The 19,671-nt window shown below is 43.4% G+C and overlaps 1 protein-coding gene across 1 annotated transcript; it reads left to right on the forward strand.

The window, feature by feature from the left end:
- The first annotated feature begins 2,983 nt into the window (after window positions 1-2,983).
- On the forward strand, window positions 2,984-18,601 carry LAMP5 (lysosomal associated membrane protein family member 5). Its single transcript, XM_080814015.1, has 6 exons — window positions 2,984-3,123; window positions 3,661-3,833; window positions 4,207-4,338; window positions 4,463-4,568; window positions 6,020-6,208; window positions 17,742-18,601. The coding sequence occupies exons 1-6, from the start codon at window positions 3,060-3,062 to the stop codon at window positions 17,918-17,920; spliced, it is 843 nt and encodes a 280-aa protein (XP_080670141.1). The 5' UTR covers window positions 2,984-3,059; the 3' UTR covers window positions 17,921-18,601.
- Window positions 18,602-19,671: the final 1,070 nt, after the last annotated feature.

Genomic DNA, 19,671 nt, shown 5'->3' on the forward strand with positions numbered 1-19,671 from the left:
TGAAGCAAATTTTGGAAAACATTGTTACTATCTTAAAATATTATTTAATGGTAAGTTTTACTCCTTTATCACCTCTTTGTTGATTTCAAAGAAGTAAAGATATTTTAAAGGATGATTAGAGGGACACATGTGTGGTGCAGTTGGTTGAGCATCTAACTCTTGGTTTTGGTTCAGGTCGTGATCTCACAAGCATGGAATCAAACCCTGCCTTGGCCTCTGCGCTGAACACGGAGTCTGCTTGAGATTCTCTCTCCCGTACCCTCTGCCCCTCCTTCTCATGCTTCCTCTCTTTCTGAAATAAATAAATAAGTCTTAAAAAAAGAACGATTAGGGACACCTGGATGGCTCAGTGGGTTAAAGCCTCTGCCTTCAGCTTCGGTCGTGGTCCCAGGGTCCTGGGATCGAGCCCCACATCGGGCTCTCTGCTCATCAGGGAGCCTGCTTCCTCCTCTCTCTCTGCCTTCTTCTCTGCCTACCTGTGATCTCTGTCTGTCAAATAAATAAATAAAATCTTAAAAAAAAAGAAAATAAGAGAATGATTAGAAAGTTATTTAATTAATGTAGATGAAAGTTGTAGGGAATATGATTCAATTCTTATTGTAACATAAAATTCACTGGAGATAGCTTAATAAGTTACGGGGTCTTTTGTAAGCTACCTTTAAAATTAAACACCTAAAAGGAAATTTAATTACATTTTGAGGATAATCTTCCCAGGAAGAAAGGGTTAAAACTACCTCCTTTTTTTCTTTTAACTCATTTAGGCACTCTCTGGTGTCAACAAAGAGATCATTTATGTCATGTATGAAGAAACCATTTCAAAGGAACCACCAATTGATTTAAAATGAAATCAATAATCAACTACAACAGCTTAAGATTGTTGATCCATGTTACTTCCCATGTGTATTTTCTTATTAAAGCAGATAATCATCAATTAATTCAGTTGCTCTCTTAACAACCTATAAATGAGGACATCTGCAATAATGTAGCACAAGAGAAATTGTCATAATCTTTTACAGACATTTCTTCTGCTTGGATAATGGTATTTGTTTATCTTTGGGCTCCCAGAGCATGAAGCATAGTGCAAGTAGTAGGTATTCAGTTAATGTTTATGACTAAATTAATCTGTCATTTGTTTTGAATGATATTATACGGCCCAACCAGCCATCTCCTGAGGTATTATTCCAATTTTTTATTGAGGAAAATGATAATCTGTAAAAGGTCATGAAAATAATAAATAATGAATCTTGGACTAAATTTTTTCCATTTCTTTCCTCATTAAAGTACTGGAGGAAAAGATGGAGGGATAGAGACTATAAATTACATGTGACTCATTTTTAAAATTTTTACAGTACTGCAGGAAAATGTGTAATAACAAGTGCTAACACGAAGAATTGTAAGGCATGTAAATTTTGCAAATTCCAATCATAGCTAATAATAATTGACTTTTATCAATCACAGTTTGGCCTCAGTTCTTCTGTATATAAACATTTATGCAAAGTTCTTGAGATATGCTTGAGTGAAATATAAAATAACAGGTAAAAATATGATATAAAAAAGAGTATCAATTTAAATATTACTTCATAATTTGAATTGCTATTGATCTAAATAGAGATTTGGGTTTCAGCTTGTTATTTGGTCATTGAATAAGGATTTTATGGAAATAAAAATATGGTATATTTTGTAGTCAAAGTATTATATAAGGAAAAATGAAGATGATCTCTATGAAGTTAAAGCATGTGATTTTTCTATTTTAATTCTAACTGACCATGTGACATTTGGGAAGGTCATTTAATTTTCTGAGCCTCAGTTTTGGGAAGGTACAACCACAATAAGGCATATCTTTCCTTGCCTACTTTCTAAGGTGGTAGGGAGAATCAAATTTGGCAATGCACGTGAAAATACTTTGCAATTTCCCCCTTAATATGACATTATTTATTTTATGACATTGTATTACCAATTACTCACATAATCACATATCCTGTAAGACACAAAATATTTGAACATCAATTAAATTGATGAGGACAACATGCTTACTGTTGAAAAAGCTTCATTCTGACTAACAAAGCAAAAAAATTTAAAAAGCAAGCTACCATTTTATGTAAATATAGGAATTAGCCCAGTAGTGTTTGTTTTTTCATCCCATTAGAGGCTGTAGAGTAGTATCTGCTTGTGTGTATGTTTACATAACTATATAACATTACTGTCCTAAGAGGTCCTAAAGAACCTTCACAACCTTCTGGTTCACTTACATTCTTCTTGGCAGAAACGGTGCAGTATATTGAGAATAGGTGACCCCAGAGTTTATAGCCCTCATGCAGTCAGAGAGCAAAACTAACAGAAAATAAGCCAGACTACTGCACTAACTGACGGCCTCATTTAAGGAGGCGTCAATTTAACTTTAAACCCATTAGCTCATTGAGAGCAGAGGAGAGAAGGGGATGTCTCCAAATGCAGGAAACTGTTGCCATAGCATTTTCCTTCTCTATTTCTGCCTACTTCTCCTCCCCCAAGGCAGCAACAATTTGTGCTCTCCCATTTTCTTTCAGCAACCAAATGCATTTTCAGAAGCCAGGACTCCAGGGATGTGATATCTACACCACCTAATAACTGTACCTGGTAGGGATATTGAATAAGTCTGAGAGTGCTGTTAAGTTTCTCCGGACAGAATCATCTTTGCAGATGCAATTGCAGAACAGGAAACAGACTCAGGGAAAATTTTAGCCCCCCCAAAATCTCATTGGCTATCTACGCAAGCTAAGGCACAACAATCACTCCTGCAACACAACGGATCCCTTTCAGTCCTCGCAGCCGTGGACAGCTCCCTCACCTCGCGGTCCGTTCCTCCGCAGTGAGCCGCCTCGCGTTCAGCCTGCACGGGTCGGTGCGGCACCCGCCACCAAGTCTTCGCCAGCGCGCAGAGAACACACGCTCCCTCCCTCCTCCCTCTCGGTGCCCCCGCCCCTCGCTCACCCCGGCTCACTCCAGCGGCGACTTTGAGGGATTCCCTCTCGGGCGGCCTCTGCAGCAGCACATCTGGCCTCATTCTCTGCACGGCGAGCATGGATCTCAGAAGAAGAACCTTTCCCAGCGTCTACAAACTTCGAGTTCTCCTGATGCTGTTCCGTGAGTAGTGTCTGGGCGACCGCGAGGACACGGTGCACTATTTGCTGAGAATAGAACAGGCAGAGTAAAACCAGTAGCTTAAGGTCAAAATGTGGCCCTTACATTTTGCTATTTTCTTTCTGGGGGTTGAGAGGGGCGGGGGTGGAGGGCCTTCCCGCCAGTGGCAGGGAATTCCCCAGAGGGCCACACACCTGTACCGCACAGCCCAGACACAAAGCTATGCGAGCCTGCTTCGTGGGGTCAGAGCATTGGCAAGAAAGATTCGGTTTAAAAGCCTAAGACGAAGGAAAAACGCCTTACAAAATAGTAAGACTTTACATTTTTTTAATTTTTATTTTTATTATAAATTAGCAGCAGTGGAGTTAAAATTGTCGGCGCTAGGTTAGAGAAACGGCTCGCAGAGCACACAGCAGCAGGCAAGGAACTTTATCACCCCAAAGCCCGCAGACCACGATCTTTCCATCCTTGTGCCCACGACGCGTGGGCTTGCTGAGCCCGGAATCGATAGGATTTGGGGGGGGGGTTGTTTTTCCGCAGATACAATGGCTCGAATCACAGCAGAACAAGAAGTGGAAAATCTCTCAGGCCTTTCCACTAACCCTGAAAAAGATATATTTGTGGTGCGGGAAAATGGGACGACGTGTCTCATGGCCGAGTTCGCAGCCAAATTTATTGTCCCTTATGATGTGTGGGCCAGCAATTATGTCGATGTAAGGAACCTTTTCCCTCCCGGCTTGCTCCTAGGGCTCCAGGGGCGAAGGGCACCCTCCCTCAAGGCCCCGTGAAGACCTGGGTCGCCCGCCTTTCCCCTCTGCGCCCCTGCAGGCTGTTCCCGAATGCTGCATGGGGGTTCCGGCTTGTAACGCCTTCTGCTCACCCTGCCTGCTTTGAAAGTAAACCCCCTTTCTCTGCTTCCCTAACGGCCGGGTCTGCACGTAGAGCATCTAACCGCATGTTCCCGGACCTGGGAGCGCGCGCGCAAAGGAGCGCCCAGGCGTGCAACCGCGAGTTTGGACGCACTGCCCTTTACAGCCCCACGGAGGCCGGGCTCTCTGAGGGGGTGCGGGGCGTCTGTATTCCCAGCTGATCACGGAACAGGCCGATATCTCACTGACCCGGGGAGCGGAGGTGAAGGGCCGCTGTGGCCACAACGAATCCGAGCTGCAGGTGTTCTGGGTGGATCGCGCCTATGCGCTCAAAATGCTGTTTGTAAAGGTAACCCGGAGCTGGGCGCTCAGAGGCAGTGCTGCCTCGGGGTGGGTGTGGGCGGGGGCCGCCCCTCGGTTTCCTCACCGAGCAGCGGTGGGGGCGAGTGACGCGTGACTCCCCCGCTCGGCAGGAAAGTCACAACGCGTCCAAGGGACCCGAGGCGACGTGGAGGTTGAGCAAGGTCCAGTTTGTCTACGACTCTTCGGAGAAGACCCATTTTAAAGACGCAGTCAGTGGTGAGTAGAGGCCTCAGAGCTGGGAAGGGAGACTGGGAGACCGCGGGCACTGCAGAGAGCACAGCCCTGGAGAGATTCGGAAATTTTATGGAAACTGATCCTTACTCTGCACCCCCAGGCCACGTCTGTCCTGGGCTTTCTCACCAGCCCTGGGCTTTCTCGCCAACGCAGAGGAAGCGAGAGCACCAGTGCGTCTGTGCCCTGGGCCTTAGGCCTTGTAGATGCGCAAGGAACCTAAGGACCAGCCGGTCACCCAGTCACCCATAGCTTGATCCTGGATGAGCCGTCTCTGGAGGGCCTGTCATCTCCTGGCTGCTTCAGGACGATGTCTTATGCTTTGTCCTTTAAAGGAGCACGGAGAAGGGCAGAGCTGGGTTTTTTTTCCTGCACCCTGGTTTTTCTTCTCATGCCGGGAAACTTGAAAGGGTCCGTGTGACTTCTCTTACTCAGGATTTGATAGCCTTCAGTATCTTTCTGCTCCTGTCCCCAGGGCTCACACTCCATCTTCTGTCACGGACTGCAGTCACCCCAGAGCGGATTCTGAACGTGTCCTAATTTATTAGCTTTTCCTTCCCATCACTCCCACAACTCACCCAGATCCTCCAAAAATATCGTGGCAAGAACAACAGCCATTCCCCAAATAAAGTTCCCATGTGCAGGCACCATCAAAGATGACACCTGAATTAATTAATTACCTAACTTATTTATTTATTTAGTAAACGGTCTAATCTCCTAGTGAGGCCTTCCATCACCTGGGCATCTAGGTTGGGAAAAGATTTTTATTGAGCACATGAAAGAATGTTCATGTCATTTCTCCCTTTCTACCTGTTTTAATCATTATAGTAAAAAGCATTTTCTTCTCTTCATCAATTCAAATACTTCTCCCAATTACAGTAGATGCCTCCTCCCACCCCTGCAAAAAAAAAAAAAATTGGAAAAGAGGAAAAAACAAAACAAAACAAAACAAAATCCACAAACATGTTCCAGAAAAAGAGAAAAAGGTGGCAGACCTCCAAAGAGTATATGTGTGTACCAAGACATCTGCCCAGCGCACCAGTGATTAGCCCTGCTTTGTTGAGGAAGGTATTTTATTCTGTGTGGACCAGTGTGAAATGTGCAAGATCAAGTCACTCTTTCTTTGGAATTTCCATTGTCAGGGTTTAGATAGTTTAAAAAAAAAAAAAAAAAAGCTGGATGTTTAGGTAGCACTCTCCTCTTCCAGACAAAAAATTTCTAATCAGTGTTTAAGGAGCTCATGAAACAATGGGTGTACTTGTCCTTTGTCACCACTTGATTTCTGTGCAGAGCCCCAGCCCCTGCAAGGCAACACAGAGGATTAGAATGGTGATTGGAGCTGAGAGTCAGGAGCCAGCTCTCTGGCACGGGAGATTAGGAGGTTAGCATTCTGCCAGGAAGCAGGTCCTAACATTTGCTCTGGGTCTTCCCCGCAGCTGGGAAGCACACGGCCAACTCCCATCGCCTCTCTGCCTTGGTCACCCCAGCTGGGAAGTCCTATGAGTGTCAAGCTCAGCAATCCATTTCACTGGCCTCCAGTGATCCACAGAAGACAGTCACCATGATTCTGTCCGCAGTCCACATCCAGCCTTTTGACATCATCTCTGATTTTGTCTTCAGTGAAGGTAGGTTGGTGGGGATTGCAGTGGGAGGAGAAGGCTGGAGCCAAGGGAAGGCTGACATCATGGGGAAAGGGACCTGCGGGGGTCCCAGGCTGTTACTACTTGTATTTTCTTTAGGCTGACATGACACTTCCTTTCGCTGTAATATTTTAGGAACAGTATCAACTTCCTTCAATGGCTTCTTTTCCTTTCCTCCTTCTCTCCATTCCTTCTTCTCTCACTTTCCCTTCCCTGCTCCCTCCGTCCCTTTCTTTATGTTTTCATCTTTCCTTTCCTCCCATCCTTTACCAAAGAGGAACCCTGATGGAGAGAGAGGTAACAGGGTCCATTTGGAAAACCTGTATATAATTTTGATGCAAGTTTCCCAATGAAAAAGCAGCTGAAATCTCAAGTACTTCTGTAGTGAGCCTTGGATTGCAGAAGGTCCTCTGCTTCTGGAGGCCTCAGTTTCTCCATGTTATCTCATGCACTTTCAGCTGTAGGTTTTACCAGTCTTTTCTCATGTGGCTAGAATGTAGTCGATGTGTGTGCATGTGTGCACGCATGCACTTGCACGCACTTGCACACGTCACAGAGAGACAGAGAGACTCAGGAAAACCTGTGCCCCTCCAACACTCACCCTTGTGGGGAGGAACCCCGTGGAGGTTATGGGAAGGGAGGGTCTCTGATCTTTTCCTTCTGGGGTGTGGGGAAGGGCTTCTTCTCAGTCTCTGCTGGTCTCTGAAGGTGGGTCAGGCAGGATATAGCTGGGCAGGTTCAGGATGTCCACATTCTCTTGGTTCTCTGCAGCCCTCCAGAGGTTGGGCACATTTCTGTAGCTTATCTGAATCTAGCACCAATTTACACTGGGCAAATGTAGGGTAAGTAAAATTTTAAATTCATTTGTTCTTTCTTGTCTGGAGAAGGTCATTAAGAAATGGGGAGAGATTCTGGTTGCTTTATGGCTACCTTCCTTTGGGCTGGGGGTCCCCAGGTGAATACAACCATTGGTATATACGGAATATCAGGGAATCCCCATCTGTATCATACACAAATCATTAAATCATTTCCCGGGGAATCCAGCTTTCATAAAATTCCCCTCCCAACTCAAAGTACACTGAATACAATTTACCGCAACTCTACCAGGATGATTAAGGACCCCTTGAGCATTCTTAAGTTAAATAGTCTTTGACAGAAGACCCAACTTCTTTCTTTATTTTTGTATTTTTACCACCTAATACAGTGTTTGGCACACTGTAGATGCCCAGGGAAATGTGGCCGAATTGATATTCTGAAGCCATGGACACAATTAACAGAGACTTCCAAATGCTTGAATGCCAGATGAAGCAGAATTTAATATATTTTCTAAGTCAGTGCAACACTTACTTCCACACACTTAGGGAAGAATGGAGCATTCCATTTTAATGGATCTTCCAGAAAAAGTAAAACTAAACTCTGAGTATCAAAACCATTACATTTTTTAAAAATCTGATTATGGAAGTATTTCTAAAATGTAACAGTCAGTGTCTTTCTTAAACTGAAAATATTAACTATAATTAAATGTAATTGAGCTATTATTACTGATGACCAGGAATTCAGGAGGAACATATTGGACTGTGTAGAATCAGTCCCCGTGGTCCTTCCAATAGATACTTTTGAGTTTATAAGGGGCCTTTGTATAGTCTCTACTTACTCTTTGTAAACAAACAAACAAGCAAACAAATGGTTAGCTGTTCGCAGGCATGTCCTTACTTTTTGGTGCTACTAGTGCTATGATGGTTGCCTTTAGGTCCTTCCCACAACCTCACTTTCACTCATTCTCCGTTATTTCCACATTGATTCTTACAGTCATTTTCGAACTGAGAAACCAAATCTCATCGATGTGGGGGATCCTATGCAAAGTGAAAATAAATGAGTACTGAGTAAGGGCCCGAAGTATTTTCCTGAACATCAGTGAAGTTCATGGCATGGCCTTAATGGGCATCTTTTGTTTGAAAAACAGTTTTTGTCCACTTCCCCGTCCTGGACCGGCACGGTTGCTGGATAGACTTCAAGAGTTTGTAAGCATATAGAACTTTCTAAAATACAGACATATTAAGCACCAGCCAATTGTACTTGTCTCACCCAGGCTTTTCTGGGTAATAATTAGGATGTCCCCTCCTGTAGGGTGCCCTGGGGCTCAAAGATCCCGCTCCTGGGAGGAGGCAAGCCTCATTCAGAATCAGTCACTGGATCCCTGTGCCTTTGTGTAGCAGGGGCACTTTTGTTTTTCGCTCCTCCCATCTGTGCCTCTCAGCACCTGCCCCCCACTGTGTTTTGTAAGAGATCATTTTATTTGATTTGGTGGAATCCAAAGCATTCCTTGTGGGGTGCTATTTTGGGACTTGGCACTTGCCCCTCCCCTTTCCCAGAATAGGAACTCAGGAGGCTCTGATGTGTTGCCCCTACCCCAGTGGGGGAGGCGACAGTATCTGGTTATACGTGTGCAAGCTCTGCAGGGGTCTGTGCCTGTGGCTGGCAGGTGTGCGCAGGACCTTCAGCCAAAGGGTTTCCAACGAAAGACTTAATTCTCTGTGTAAGGGGGCCATACTGACAGTCTCAAATTTCACACCTGCCTGCTTAATAGATTCTGAGAAAAACAAGGAAGGGTCAGTGAAATGGATTACTGGATACCCACGGGGCTGAAAGCAGCTCCAGTAGAAGTTGACATCTCTATCCCATAAATCCCTTTAGTGCTTTGAGCTTGGCTACCACCCTGATCCTCAGAGTTCTCTTAGCCCAGCACGTCTCCAGCTGCAGTGTGCACACGGATCTTCGGCTGCATTGTGCACAACTGTGGTGATCTTGTTACCACGACGAGTCTGGTTCAGTAGGTCTGGGGGCGGGGCCCAAGGTGCTCCATTTCTAGCAAGCTCCATGGGGATGCTGCTGATCTTTGGAATACTGTAGGGCGTTTGAGGGATCTTGAGCTGATCAAGGAGAGGCAGTAACATACAAGCTTGATTTGGTGATACTTGGACAGGGTTGCATGAGAGGGGAAGCTGCTCAGAGCACGAGACTGTCCAGAGGGAGACGTACGGGGACCACCATCTGGAAGGGGAGAAGGGCAAAGGACATCCTGGGGGGTATAGGAGGCTTACATGTCTAGGTGATATGGCTCAGCAGCATGGTAAGGAGTCTCTGCGTCAGAGAGCTCCGAGGGACAGGGGAAGCTAAGGCCTTATACCTGTAAGGCCCTAGCTTATCAATGGGTAATAGCTGGTGGGTGAGCTTTGGTATGCAAAGCAGGCAGGCTCCAAGTAGCTGAAGATGTGTTTGTTTGGGCTGGTTTTTAAATAACTAGATGTGTAAAAATTTGAGTTGGGCATGTCAGGCTTTCGAACTAATGGTCTCAGCCTGCAGGGAAGCAATGGACCACCTAGGGGCCGATACACAGAGGCTACTTTGACTCATTTCTGTAACCAACACACTTTCATGGCCAACGACCAGCCTGTAGTTCAAGGCACCTCCTGCTTCGAGGTTGGGGTTGATTAACGTGTCCTTCCACAGTGAAGTCCCTGTAGTGCGTCCCTCTGAGTGCCCTAGAAGATTTCTGGCTGGGATGGGATGAGGAATGCTGCACTGATAGGCAAAAAATTAGCCTGAGAATTGTAATGGCTTGAATGAAAGGCAAATTTTACGTATGCATAATCACAGAAGAAACATATGGAACGCAGAGGGTATCTCTGTTCCCCTTTAAGAAAGATTCAGGTTTAACAGGCATTTAAAAGTGACCACATAGAGGCTGGTCCCTTTTCAGTTCTCGAGGGGGAGAAATAAGCAAACTAACCAACAAATCTGTAAAGAAGGCGCTGAGATCCCAGATTACTGCCGAGAAACCAAGGCTCAGAGAAGTGAGGTTCTTGGGGAAGTCGGCCCTCCTGGTGGCTTCTGGGGCTGGGGCAAGAGCCTGTCTTTGGGGATCAGATCCTGTGCTCTTATCCTCTCAGAGTTTCACCTTCTCCCGCTGAGCAGCTATAATAAACACGTGAACGTGGGAGGCGCCTTTACAAAGGGTGTCAGGTCACCTGAATTCGTGAGTTTTTTATTAGTATTACTAACAGCGTGATTGGGAGATGCCACCTGATCTGTATTTTACCCAGATCTGTGTTTTAGCGGTAATGAACGTGCCTTACCTTGCTCTGTACACCAGTCCCTAGTAGAGCCCCCTGTGGCTAGCTGTCACACCTCACCTGAAGTGCAGGAAGGTTTAGCTGATGCTGATTCAGAGCCTTGTATAGACCTGTGGCTTACTTAGCATCACCAGCCAAAAAATGGGTCACCCTGGGTGGCTGTTCCTCAGGATCTCCTGGGTAAACATCGAGGGGGAGATAATCCTGTTAAGTACTGCTAAGAACTATGTCGAGGGCTGGGATGTGAAGCCCTCATGTGGGGCCTTGGAGCTAAGCCATTTGTAGAATTCAATATTCCTGGTGCTGTCCTGGAACACAGTGTTTCAAGCAGGGTTCTCCTAAGAGCAGATCCCATGCAAGTATGTAAGAGCAAGTGGTTTATTTAGGAGGTGATTCTAGAAAGCACTGATAGGACGCTGGGGAGGTGAGATAGGAAAGCAAGACTACCAGTAACAGGAGAATTAACGAGCAGGTGTCCACTGTGGGTGCTGGGGCTCACACAGCTGGAACCTCTGGGAGTGTAGAACCTACCTCCTACTATCTGGCCTGAGATAGTGGGAAAATGGCATTTACCCACCGACTCTCATCCATCATTGATGGCTGCTGGGGTTGGGGAGCGGTGTAGACTTTCTTAGACTTCTAACCTGCCCTGTAGGCAAAACCTGCTGGAATATGTGGGACTAGTGAATGTCAAGGCGATAAGACACTGTCTAGGTCTGCTGCACCTAGGTACTGGGATATATGAGCTCACCCTGCCATGCCATATGCCTCGTGCACAGTAGCATCTCTCGATAATTGCTTTTATTATCATTTTTTTTTAATTGCTAGTGCTTACATCTTGGTGAGAGGATCTGCTTGTCTTCAGCCAAGGGTCGCCAAAGCCCACTCATGCTAACAGTCTCTCAGTATACAAAATACATTTTGCTGAGGTTATGGGAGTCTAGAGCCAGTCCAGAGAAAATGGGAAAAGGGGTAAGCCCCTCCCTCCAGCTGCCCTGTCAGTGTGGAGGAAGCCCAGCCAGGAAAAGATTTGTCCTTTCCTCGAGCAGGAACGGTCTGTGCTGTTAACAGAGCTTAAAAAAGCAGGCAGCTTGCCTTTTTTGCCCACTGCCCATTTCAGTGCTGTCCATTTGGGATGCAATGAAGAGTTTTGATAGTTGGACAGCTCTGGGAGTAAATACAACATTGAGATGGTCATCAAACCATCCAACACACAAAAAATGGTGGTCATGAAACAAATAAATGAATACTAAATAAATAAATAAATAAATAAATAAAAACATGGACTAAATAACAGAACCTGAAAGGAATCAGGATTTTCATGAGGCCATTAGATTTATGGTTAAGGGAATCTTATTTGGCCACTGACAACTGGCAACAGATTACCCTTCTGTTGCTGTTCTGTCTTCATCTGGTTCTTCCCAATGACTAGACTAGACTGGTTCTTGTCTTTTCCAGCCATATGACATTCGGACCCTGAACCCAGCCAGGGCAGAGGCATGAGGGACCCCAAACCCTGTGGAGATGAACAGGGAGTTAGGGGGCTCTGAGCATCCAAAGCCAGATTCAATGTAGGCAAAGCCAAAGAATATTCTTCTCCCAGGCAAGAGATCTAGGGCCTTCCTTGTTTTAGAATCTGTGGATTGTGTAGTCAGTTTATTGCACAGAATCTTAATCCTGGATTCCATAGGGGCTGTGGATAGTTTTCTGGAGTGTGTGTATTTTAATGGGAAAAAATTGCATCTTTATTTTTACCAACTTCCAATTTTTCATATCCCCTTCAAGTATAAATGAAAATAACAACTTGCAGTAATATTAGTGGTAATAATTAATTAATAATAAATAGTGGTAACCTTGTCACCAAGAGAAATCATAGATATTTTTATCCCACATTCATGGGTGCAGATCTTGCAAAGTGACAGTGATGCTTCTCATTACTTTGCATTTACTTTGATACTCCTCATTACTCTTTACTTCTCATTATTTTACCCCAGCCAGTATGTGTACTAATAAAGGAGTACACACATGACTTTCTCCCAACTTATTTAAAGATATTTTGATAGCTGAATTTCAGTGTATCTGTTTCCTTTGTAGTCCTATGTGTTTTCTTTTTCTGCATTTGTAAGCAGGATTCTGAAAAAGGGTGATGGTTTCATCATTACTAGTATAAAAAAGATGGCACCTCCTGTCTTAGGTGGGTCATGGCCAGTACCGTTATAAGTGAAAGAGAATAGACCGGCATGGAGAAATTGTTAGATGCACAAGGTCAGGAGACATATTGTTTTGTGAAGTTCTGGTTTTAGTTATGTGTATATATCTGTGTTCTGAGTTGAAGTGTAAAACATTTTTCCCCCACTCTGGGTCAGAAGCAGAGTTTGAAAACACTAGCTTGAGCCTGAAAGTGGAGAGTGTGATCTATGATCTATGGGCTCACAGCCTCTCATTTAGAACCCTTGGGTATAGATGGGTTTCAGACTTCAGGATTTTAGATTTTAGGAAGACAATATTATAGTATTGTCCATATATTATGGAAAAGCCCAGAAGAGTCCAGGCAGGTCCTGTAATCAAATATATTAATATACTCTGTTCCCTCTGGATAAACTGGTGAAACTTCTCGCGAAGTACAGTGAGAATCATGAGCATCATGACATTGGTTCAAGTCCAGTGTTGCTGCCAAATGGGTAATACAGAGTACTTTGGATGTCCAGAGCTCTGTGGATTTTGGAATGGTGGATAAGGGATGGCAGACACACTAATTTCCCCTTATTTGACCCCCTAGTAGATATGGGTGGCTGAAGATGGGGATTCAGTATTTTTCATGATAATTTTTGACATTCCCTTATTTTCCCATGATTATTATTATCATTTTTAAGGGGACCCCATGGCATCCCCTTATTTCCCATGATAATAATAATAATAATAACAATTATTATTTCCCATGATTATTATGCCATGATTATTAAAATTATTATTACTTATTATTTTCCCATGATTATTATTATTATAGTTTAATACTCCCTTTATATACCCCTTTCTGTGGTGTGTTTAGTTCAGGTTTTTTCCTAAGACAACAAAAAATATTTCTTAAGAAGTAAACCACAATTATAAGGCTAAGTGAAATAACTCAGAGAAAGACAAATAGCATTCAATTTCACTCATACATGGAATTTAAGAAATATACAAACAAAGAAAGAAAAAAAGGAGACAAACCAAAAGACCAGCCTCTTAACTATAGAGAACAAACTGATGATTACTGGAGGAGAGGTGGGTGGGGGGCTGGGTGACGGGGATTAAGGAGTGCACTTGTCATGATGAACACTTAGTAATATATAGAGTTGTTGAGTCACTCTATTGTATGCCTGAAACTAATATAACACTATATGTTAACTATGCTAGAATTAAAACAAAATTAAAAATTAAAACAAAACAAAAACAAAAACAAAAAAAAAAGAAGTCAATCACAATGGTATTTTAACCATAATATTCTTTGTCAGAATACATTATGCTTTTCTCCAGTGCCTTCCTTAAAGGATGAGATATGAGATGTCATTCCCCCCATAACTGTACCAGAGTTATTATCCATTTAAAGATAATACTTTGGGCAGTATGATTCTGGCACCAGTTCTGATGTGTGGATGTTTTTCCCAACCACTAAGAAATTCTCTGACAGCAGGTGGGTGTTCTGCAGTTCAACTTACTGCTGACACTGTCTCTCTAGAGATATCATCAAATGCCGCTGGTTAAGTGCTCCTTCCTACAAGACTGCTCCCCATCCCCACTTCACACACAAACTCCAAGTCCACGTTATCACCTGGACTTCTGATCACCTTGCTATTGGAGGTTTCCATGACCTTCTCCTTGAATTCTAGAGAGGCACACAGAACTCAGAGAAACATTTTACTCACTAGATTACTGGTTTGTTATAAAAGGATAGAACTCAGGAACGGCTGTTGTAAGAGACACCTAGGGGAAGGCATTGGGCAAGGGGGTGGAGCTTCCATGCTCTCTCCAAGCCCACCACTCTGCCCAAATCTCCATGTGTTCACCAACCAGAAGCTCTCTGAATCCCATCCTTTGCGGTTTTATTGAGAATTTCATAGGCACGAGTGACTCCAGCCACTTTCTCCTTCCTGTAAATCAAGGGAGTGGGACTGGAATTTCCAACTGTCTGATCAAAAGGTTAGTTCTCCTGGCAACCAGACCCCATCCTTAGGTGACCTAGGTGCTTTCCCAAATTGACCACATTAGCATAGGCTCAGGTGTGCTTGAAAGGGGTACGTTATGAATATCAGGGCGTTAAGTTTGCAACGAGCACATAGAAAATGAAGAAAGCCACAGTCTACATTAACATTACACAGGCAACAGTTGTTATGAGGAAAACAAATAGCCTTTGTTGTTAACAAAATCCCTGCACCAGGAAACCCCATTTCTACTCATTTTTCTCTTTAAAGAGGCAATATGGTATCATGGGGAAAAAATCAGTCTTCTGGGTATGGAGTTCTGGGCCCATAGCTGTCTCTGGTACACCTTGTAACAACAGCTGGATTTTTCCCTGGAGAAATGGGTATATTGGACAGCAGGCTGATGCTCAAAGTGTGGGACTCCTTAGAGCTGAACTATAGTGAAAAAGAAAATTTCCTACTAATTCTTTTTAGTCCTCTGGTTGCAAGAGAGAAAGTTTCAGTTTGGTGCTAATAATGCGTCCTTAACATTTCCCTGAATTTGCCAAAATGTCTTTTTAAAAATCTTCTTTGTAAAAATATCTTTTTTTTTTCAGTTGGGAAATGTATGAATGTATATTTTTACTTATTTATTTTAAATAGTTTTATTCAGGTTATAATTGAAATACAATAAGCCGCACATACATAAATGTATGATATGATAAAAATTTACTTCAGATGGTGCCTGGGTGGCTCAGTTGGTTAAGCCTTTGCCTTCGGCTCAGGTCGTGATCCCAGGGTCCTGGGATGGAGCCCCACATTGGGCTCTCTGCTCAGCGGGGAGCCTGCTTCTCCCTCTCTCTCTGCCTGCCTCTCTGCCTACTTGTGATCTCTGTCAAATAAACAAAATCTTTAAAAAAAAATTGACTTCAGAATACACCTATGAAGCCATCACTACCATCCAGAAAAATCAACTTATCCATCCCCTCCAAAAGTACCCTCCTACCTCTTAGTAATAAATATGTACCCCACTAAATTCTCAGAAACTGAACATACCTAGGTGAGCAGTATGTAGAGCCATGGAGCCCAGAAGCCCTCCTTCCTGCCCACCCTGTGATTCTGTAGCCTTTAAATGCCAGTAGCTCAGGTCTGCTATGGACCTGACCCCAACTCTCCCCCCAGCTCCTTTCTGCTAAGTGCCACCCTGCTGTGCTGTTGAGTTAGGCTGTTGGAATTCAGATTGGGGCTTCATTTCCCCTGGGCAAATTACTTAGCCTCACTCCACCTTATCAGTAAAATGGGTACAATACTATTTATCTCATAGGGTTGCCATGGGGATTAAATGAAACAATCTTTGTTCTTAGAACTGGAAGTTAATTTAGAAACCAAGCATGTGAAGTATACAGCTTTTACAAAGCTGTATGTTTGCCTGCAGTCTTCTAGGTTCTACTTAATAGAAAAGATTCTTGAGGTTCTGACCTTATACTCGTTTCTGCTGGGCTGAGAGGGTGGGAGGAAGGACCGTGTCAATGTGGATTCTGGAGTAGCCTGGCCCACAGTTGGTGCTCAATAAATGTTTACTATGTCACCCTGACTTAAAAACTTGGTCTTTATGAAGAGATATCAAAGCCTATTTTCTCTAATTGTGGCTCAGAAGTTCAGGGAAAAGGCTACCAGTTACCCAGAAGGAGCAAAGGCACCTGAGCAAATGTCTCCTGGTTTCTTAGGAATAAGCTTTTTTTTTTTTTTTTTAAAGATTTATTTATTTATTTTAGAGAGTGGGGGTGGGGCAGAGGCAGAGGGAGAGAGAAAATCCTCAAGCAGACTCCTTACTGAGCACAGAGCCTGACATGGGGCTCGATCCAGGCCCCTCAGATCAGGACCTGAGCTGAAATCAAGAGTCAGCTGCTTTGCCACCTAGGTATCCCCCTAAGAATGCACTTCTGCTCTGATCTACAAACTGTGTGATCCCCAGGTTTCTCCAAAAATTGCTTTTCTGGTTCTAGGTAAAAACGGAAGCATAGGGTTATTAAACTGTCTTGAGGGTAAGGGTGTAACATAGAATCAGCGCCAATGTGCTGGTAACATTTTCTTTCCTGATCTAAGTGCTAGTTACATGGGACGTTCACTTGTGAAAATTCATCAACTTCTGTACTTTCTTTTGTTAAAATTGTAGTATAAGTAACACATACTAAAATGAACAAATCTGAAGTATTTAGCTTGATGCATTTTTACCTCCCCTTGCAACCATGTAACCCTTACCTAGATCAAACTAAAGGGTATTTCCATCACACCCGCAAGTTCCCTTTCCTGTTCCCCATATGTAAGCACTTTTATGATTTCAATCACCATAGACTTACCTGTTTTTGAACTTCACCAAATGGAATCATACAGTATGTGCTCCTAGAGTATGCATCTTAGAGTTTTCACTCAACATAATGTATTTGAGATTCCTCCATTGTGTTAAGTGTAGCCATAGCTCATGCCTTTTTATTATTGACTAATATTCCATTGTATGAATAGACAGGTCTGTTTTTCCATTCCACCTTGATGGACATTTGGGTTGTTTCCATTTTAGGCTATTCTGAATAAAGTGTCCATCAACATTTGTGCTCAAGTCTTTTTGTGTACATATGTTTTCATTATTCATAGGTAAATATCTAGGATTAGAATGCTGGGTTATAACATAGGTGTACATTTCCCTTGACTAGAAGCTCCTGGACAGTTTTAAGAAGTAGTTGTACCATCTTCCACCAAGGAGGTATAAGAGTTCCAGTGCCTTCATATCGTTATGAACACTCGTTATTTTCAATCTTTTTGAAAGCTGTATATTGTGTGCAATTCTCTATGTGTACACACACTTCAATAAAAAGTCAAAAAATTAAGCCAGCAATAAAAATGGTGGTTGTGTTTAACGCTGAAGCTCTGAAAGTGTAAATCAATCATCTGGGTGTTTCACTGGCACCTGCTAGGAATCCAGTGACTGAATGTTGCCTTATTTAATTGATGCCTTTTAATTTTACAGTGTGTAGAAATATTAAGTGGTACATCCTTATCATTGGTCAGAGAAACATTATGTCTAAGTAAAAGATCTCCCCGAATGTTTGTCAAGAAATCTTTTCACCTCCATTTCCAACTAAAAAGGATTTTAGTTTTGAGAGGAGGACTTGTGATTAAAAATACCTTGACAGGAGCTGATCACTTTCTTCTTCTTTCCCATTTCAGAGCATAAGTGCCCAGTGGATGAGCGAGAGCAGTTGGAGGAAACCTTGCCCCTGATTTTGGGACTCATCTTAGGCCTCGTCATTGTGGTAACACTGGCAATTTACCACATCCACCACAAAATGACGGCCAACCAGGTGCAGATCCCTAGGGATCGATCCCAATATAAGCACATGGGCTAGGGGTCATTAGGCAGGCAGCCCCAGAGACCCCCTCCCCCAGCTGGATCAGGTAGAGAAACAAAGCACTTTTCCACCTTGTACATGGGATACACCAACATAGCTACAATGCAACAGGCCTGGGTGTCCAAGGCTTGCTTGGCCTGCATCCATGCTTATACCCAGGGATGGTGGGGGGGGATTCTTTCGGATTCATGGGGTGAATGGCAGATCTTCTCTCCACACTGAGGAATGAGGAGGGAGGGGTCAGCCAGCTTTCACGTTCGTGGTGGCTTGGCTTTCTCTCTCCAAGAAGCAACCCATACAACTCAGAGGAGTATCTTGCTCTGAAGTTTAAGGATGAAAAGACACTTCTTTTGGAAAGACACCCCTTTAGGTTCAGAGAAATAGGGGGTGCTTTGCTCCCTTGGCCTACCTTATACAGCACACAAAATACAGCCTCATGCTCCCTACGGCAAGACCCCTGAAAGTGATCCATGCTTCTGGCTGGCATTCTGCATGTCTAGTGATTGTCTTGGGAATGTTTCACTGCTACCTGCACCCAGTGACTTTGCAGCACAGACCCCGTTTAATGTAACTATGCAAAGTTGTTTGGGCTCTAGTATGTCAGGTCCAAGTAAGGGGACCTGAAGAATCAATCGTGTGAGTTTGTTTTTCAAAATGAATTAAAACACACTACTGTCTAACATGTGGCTGCTTTCTTGAAACAAGAAGACAACATGGTTTCTAACATGGTTTCTTTGGCACCCAGAGAAGAGAGGGGTATGGTGGAGATGGGCTTTCATTTCTGCAAGAGGAAAACAAAGAAAGGGCAGGGAAGCCAAAAGAGGGAGGTTGTTTTTTTAGGTTAAAAAAAACCTCATGGATTTGTTTTGGCAAACGTAGTTTTAATAATGGCCCCTCTTGAACAACTGGTCTAATAAGGCTTCTTATACTTTCTGGTCTTGAGTCTGGCATTTCACTTCAGATGAAAAAGCTGGTCTGAACACAGGAGCCTAGGTTGAGTTGTGTTTGAAGTAAAATAGAACTTGCTGGAACTTCCCAGAGAAATGTGCAGAGTTTAATTTTCACTCACTTTCTAAATAATCATTTTTCTGAAAAATCTGAGTCAGGAGAGGGGAAATCCTTTCCTCTGATGTTGAGGATGGGAATCTCCCCACCCCCCATATGATCTCTAACATGAGAAGCAACTCATGAGTTCATCTCCCCAAATCCTCAATTGCTGAGAAGAGCATATCCTTAGGAGTTCATTATCCCAGGAAATCTTGGTAAGTATTGGTCAGTTGTTGTTCTATTACCTGTTTGTTTGCTGCTGCTCTGTCAGTTTGTCAGTCTTTTCCCCCTGCATCAACTGTCTTCAGTGTCTGCCTGGTTACAGGGAGGAAGACAGTTGCACATCGCGCAAGGAAAAGGAAATACCTTTTATCAGCTGCCATCTCGTCACCCCATGTCCCAAAGCTGACAAACTCATTCTTTTTTAGCAACTCGTATATTTTTTAGAAACTTCCTATTTATATGGAACCACCCAAGAATTTGGGGGGAGAAATGGACACTTAGATGTATCGATGAGTTACCCTTGCTTTCTGTAACTCCTTCAGAAAAAATATTTAGACCCATTCATATTTCTGTATACTCTGTATTTCCTTTTTTCACTTTTACAGAAGTAAATTTGTGTCTTGAAAATTTCACTTTCATAAAACATGGGACTCATGATAAGTTTTGGAATTGTCATCCACTCAGCAAACCGTCAACAA

The sequence above is a fragment of the Martes martes genome, assembly GCF_963455335.1.
Source record: "Martes martes genome assembly, chromosome: 9".
NCBI classification, from domain to species: domain Eukaryota; kingdom Metazoa; phylum Chordata; class Mammalia; order Carnivora; family Mustelidae; genus Martes; species Martes martes.

Bases quoted from the DNA above. Each gene is read 5' to 3' on its own strand.
- LAMP5 (XM_080814015.1), top strand. From the start codon at position 3,060: ATGGATCTCAGAAGAAGAACCTTTCCCAGCGTCTACAAACTTCGAGTT. The intron at 3,124-3,660 runs GTGAGTAGTGTC...GTTTTTCCGCAG, and splicing joins AGTTCTCCTGATGCTGTTCC to ATACAATGGCTCGAATCACA. The intron at 4,339-4,462 runs GTAACCCGGAGC...CCCGCTCGGCAG, and splicing joins TCAAAATGCTGTTTGTAAAG to GAAAGTCACAACGCGTCCAA.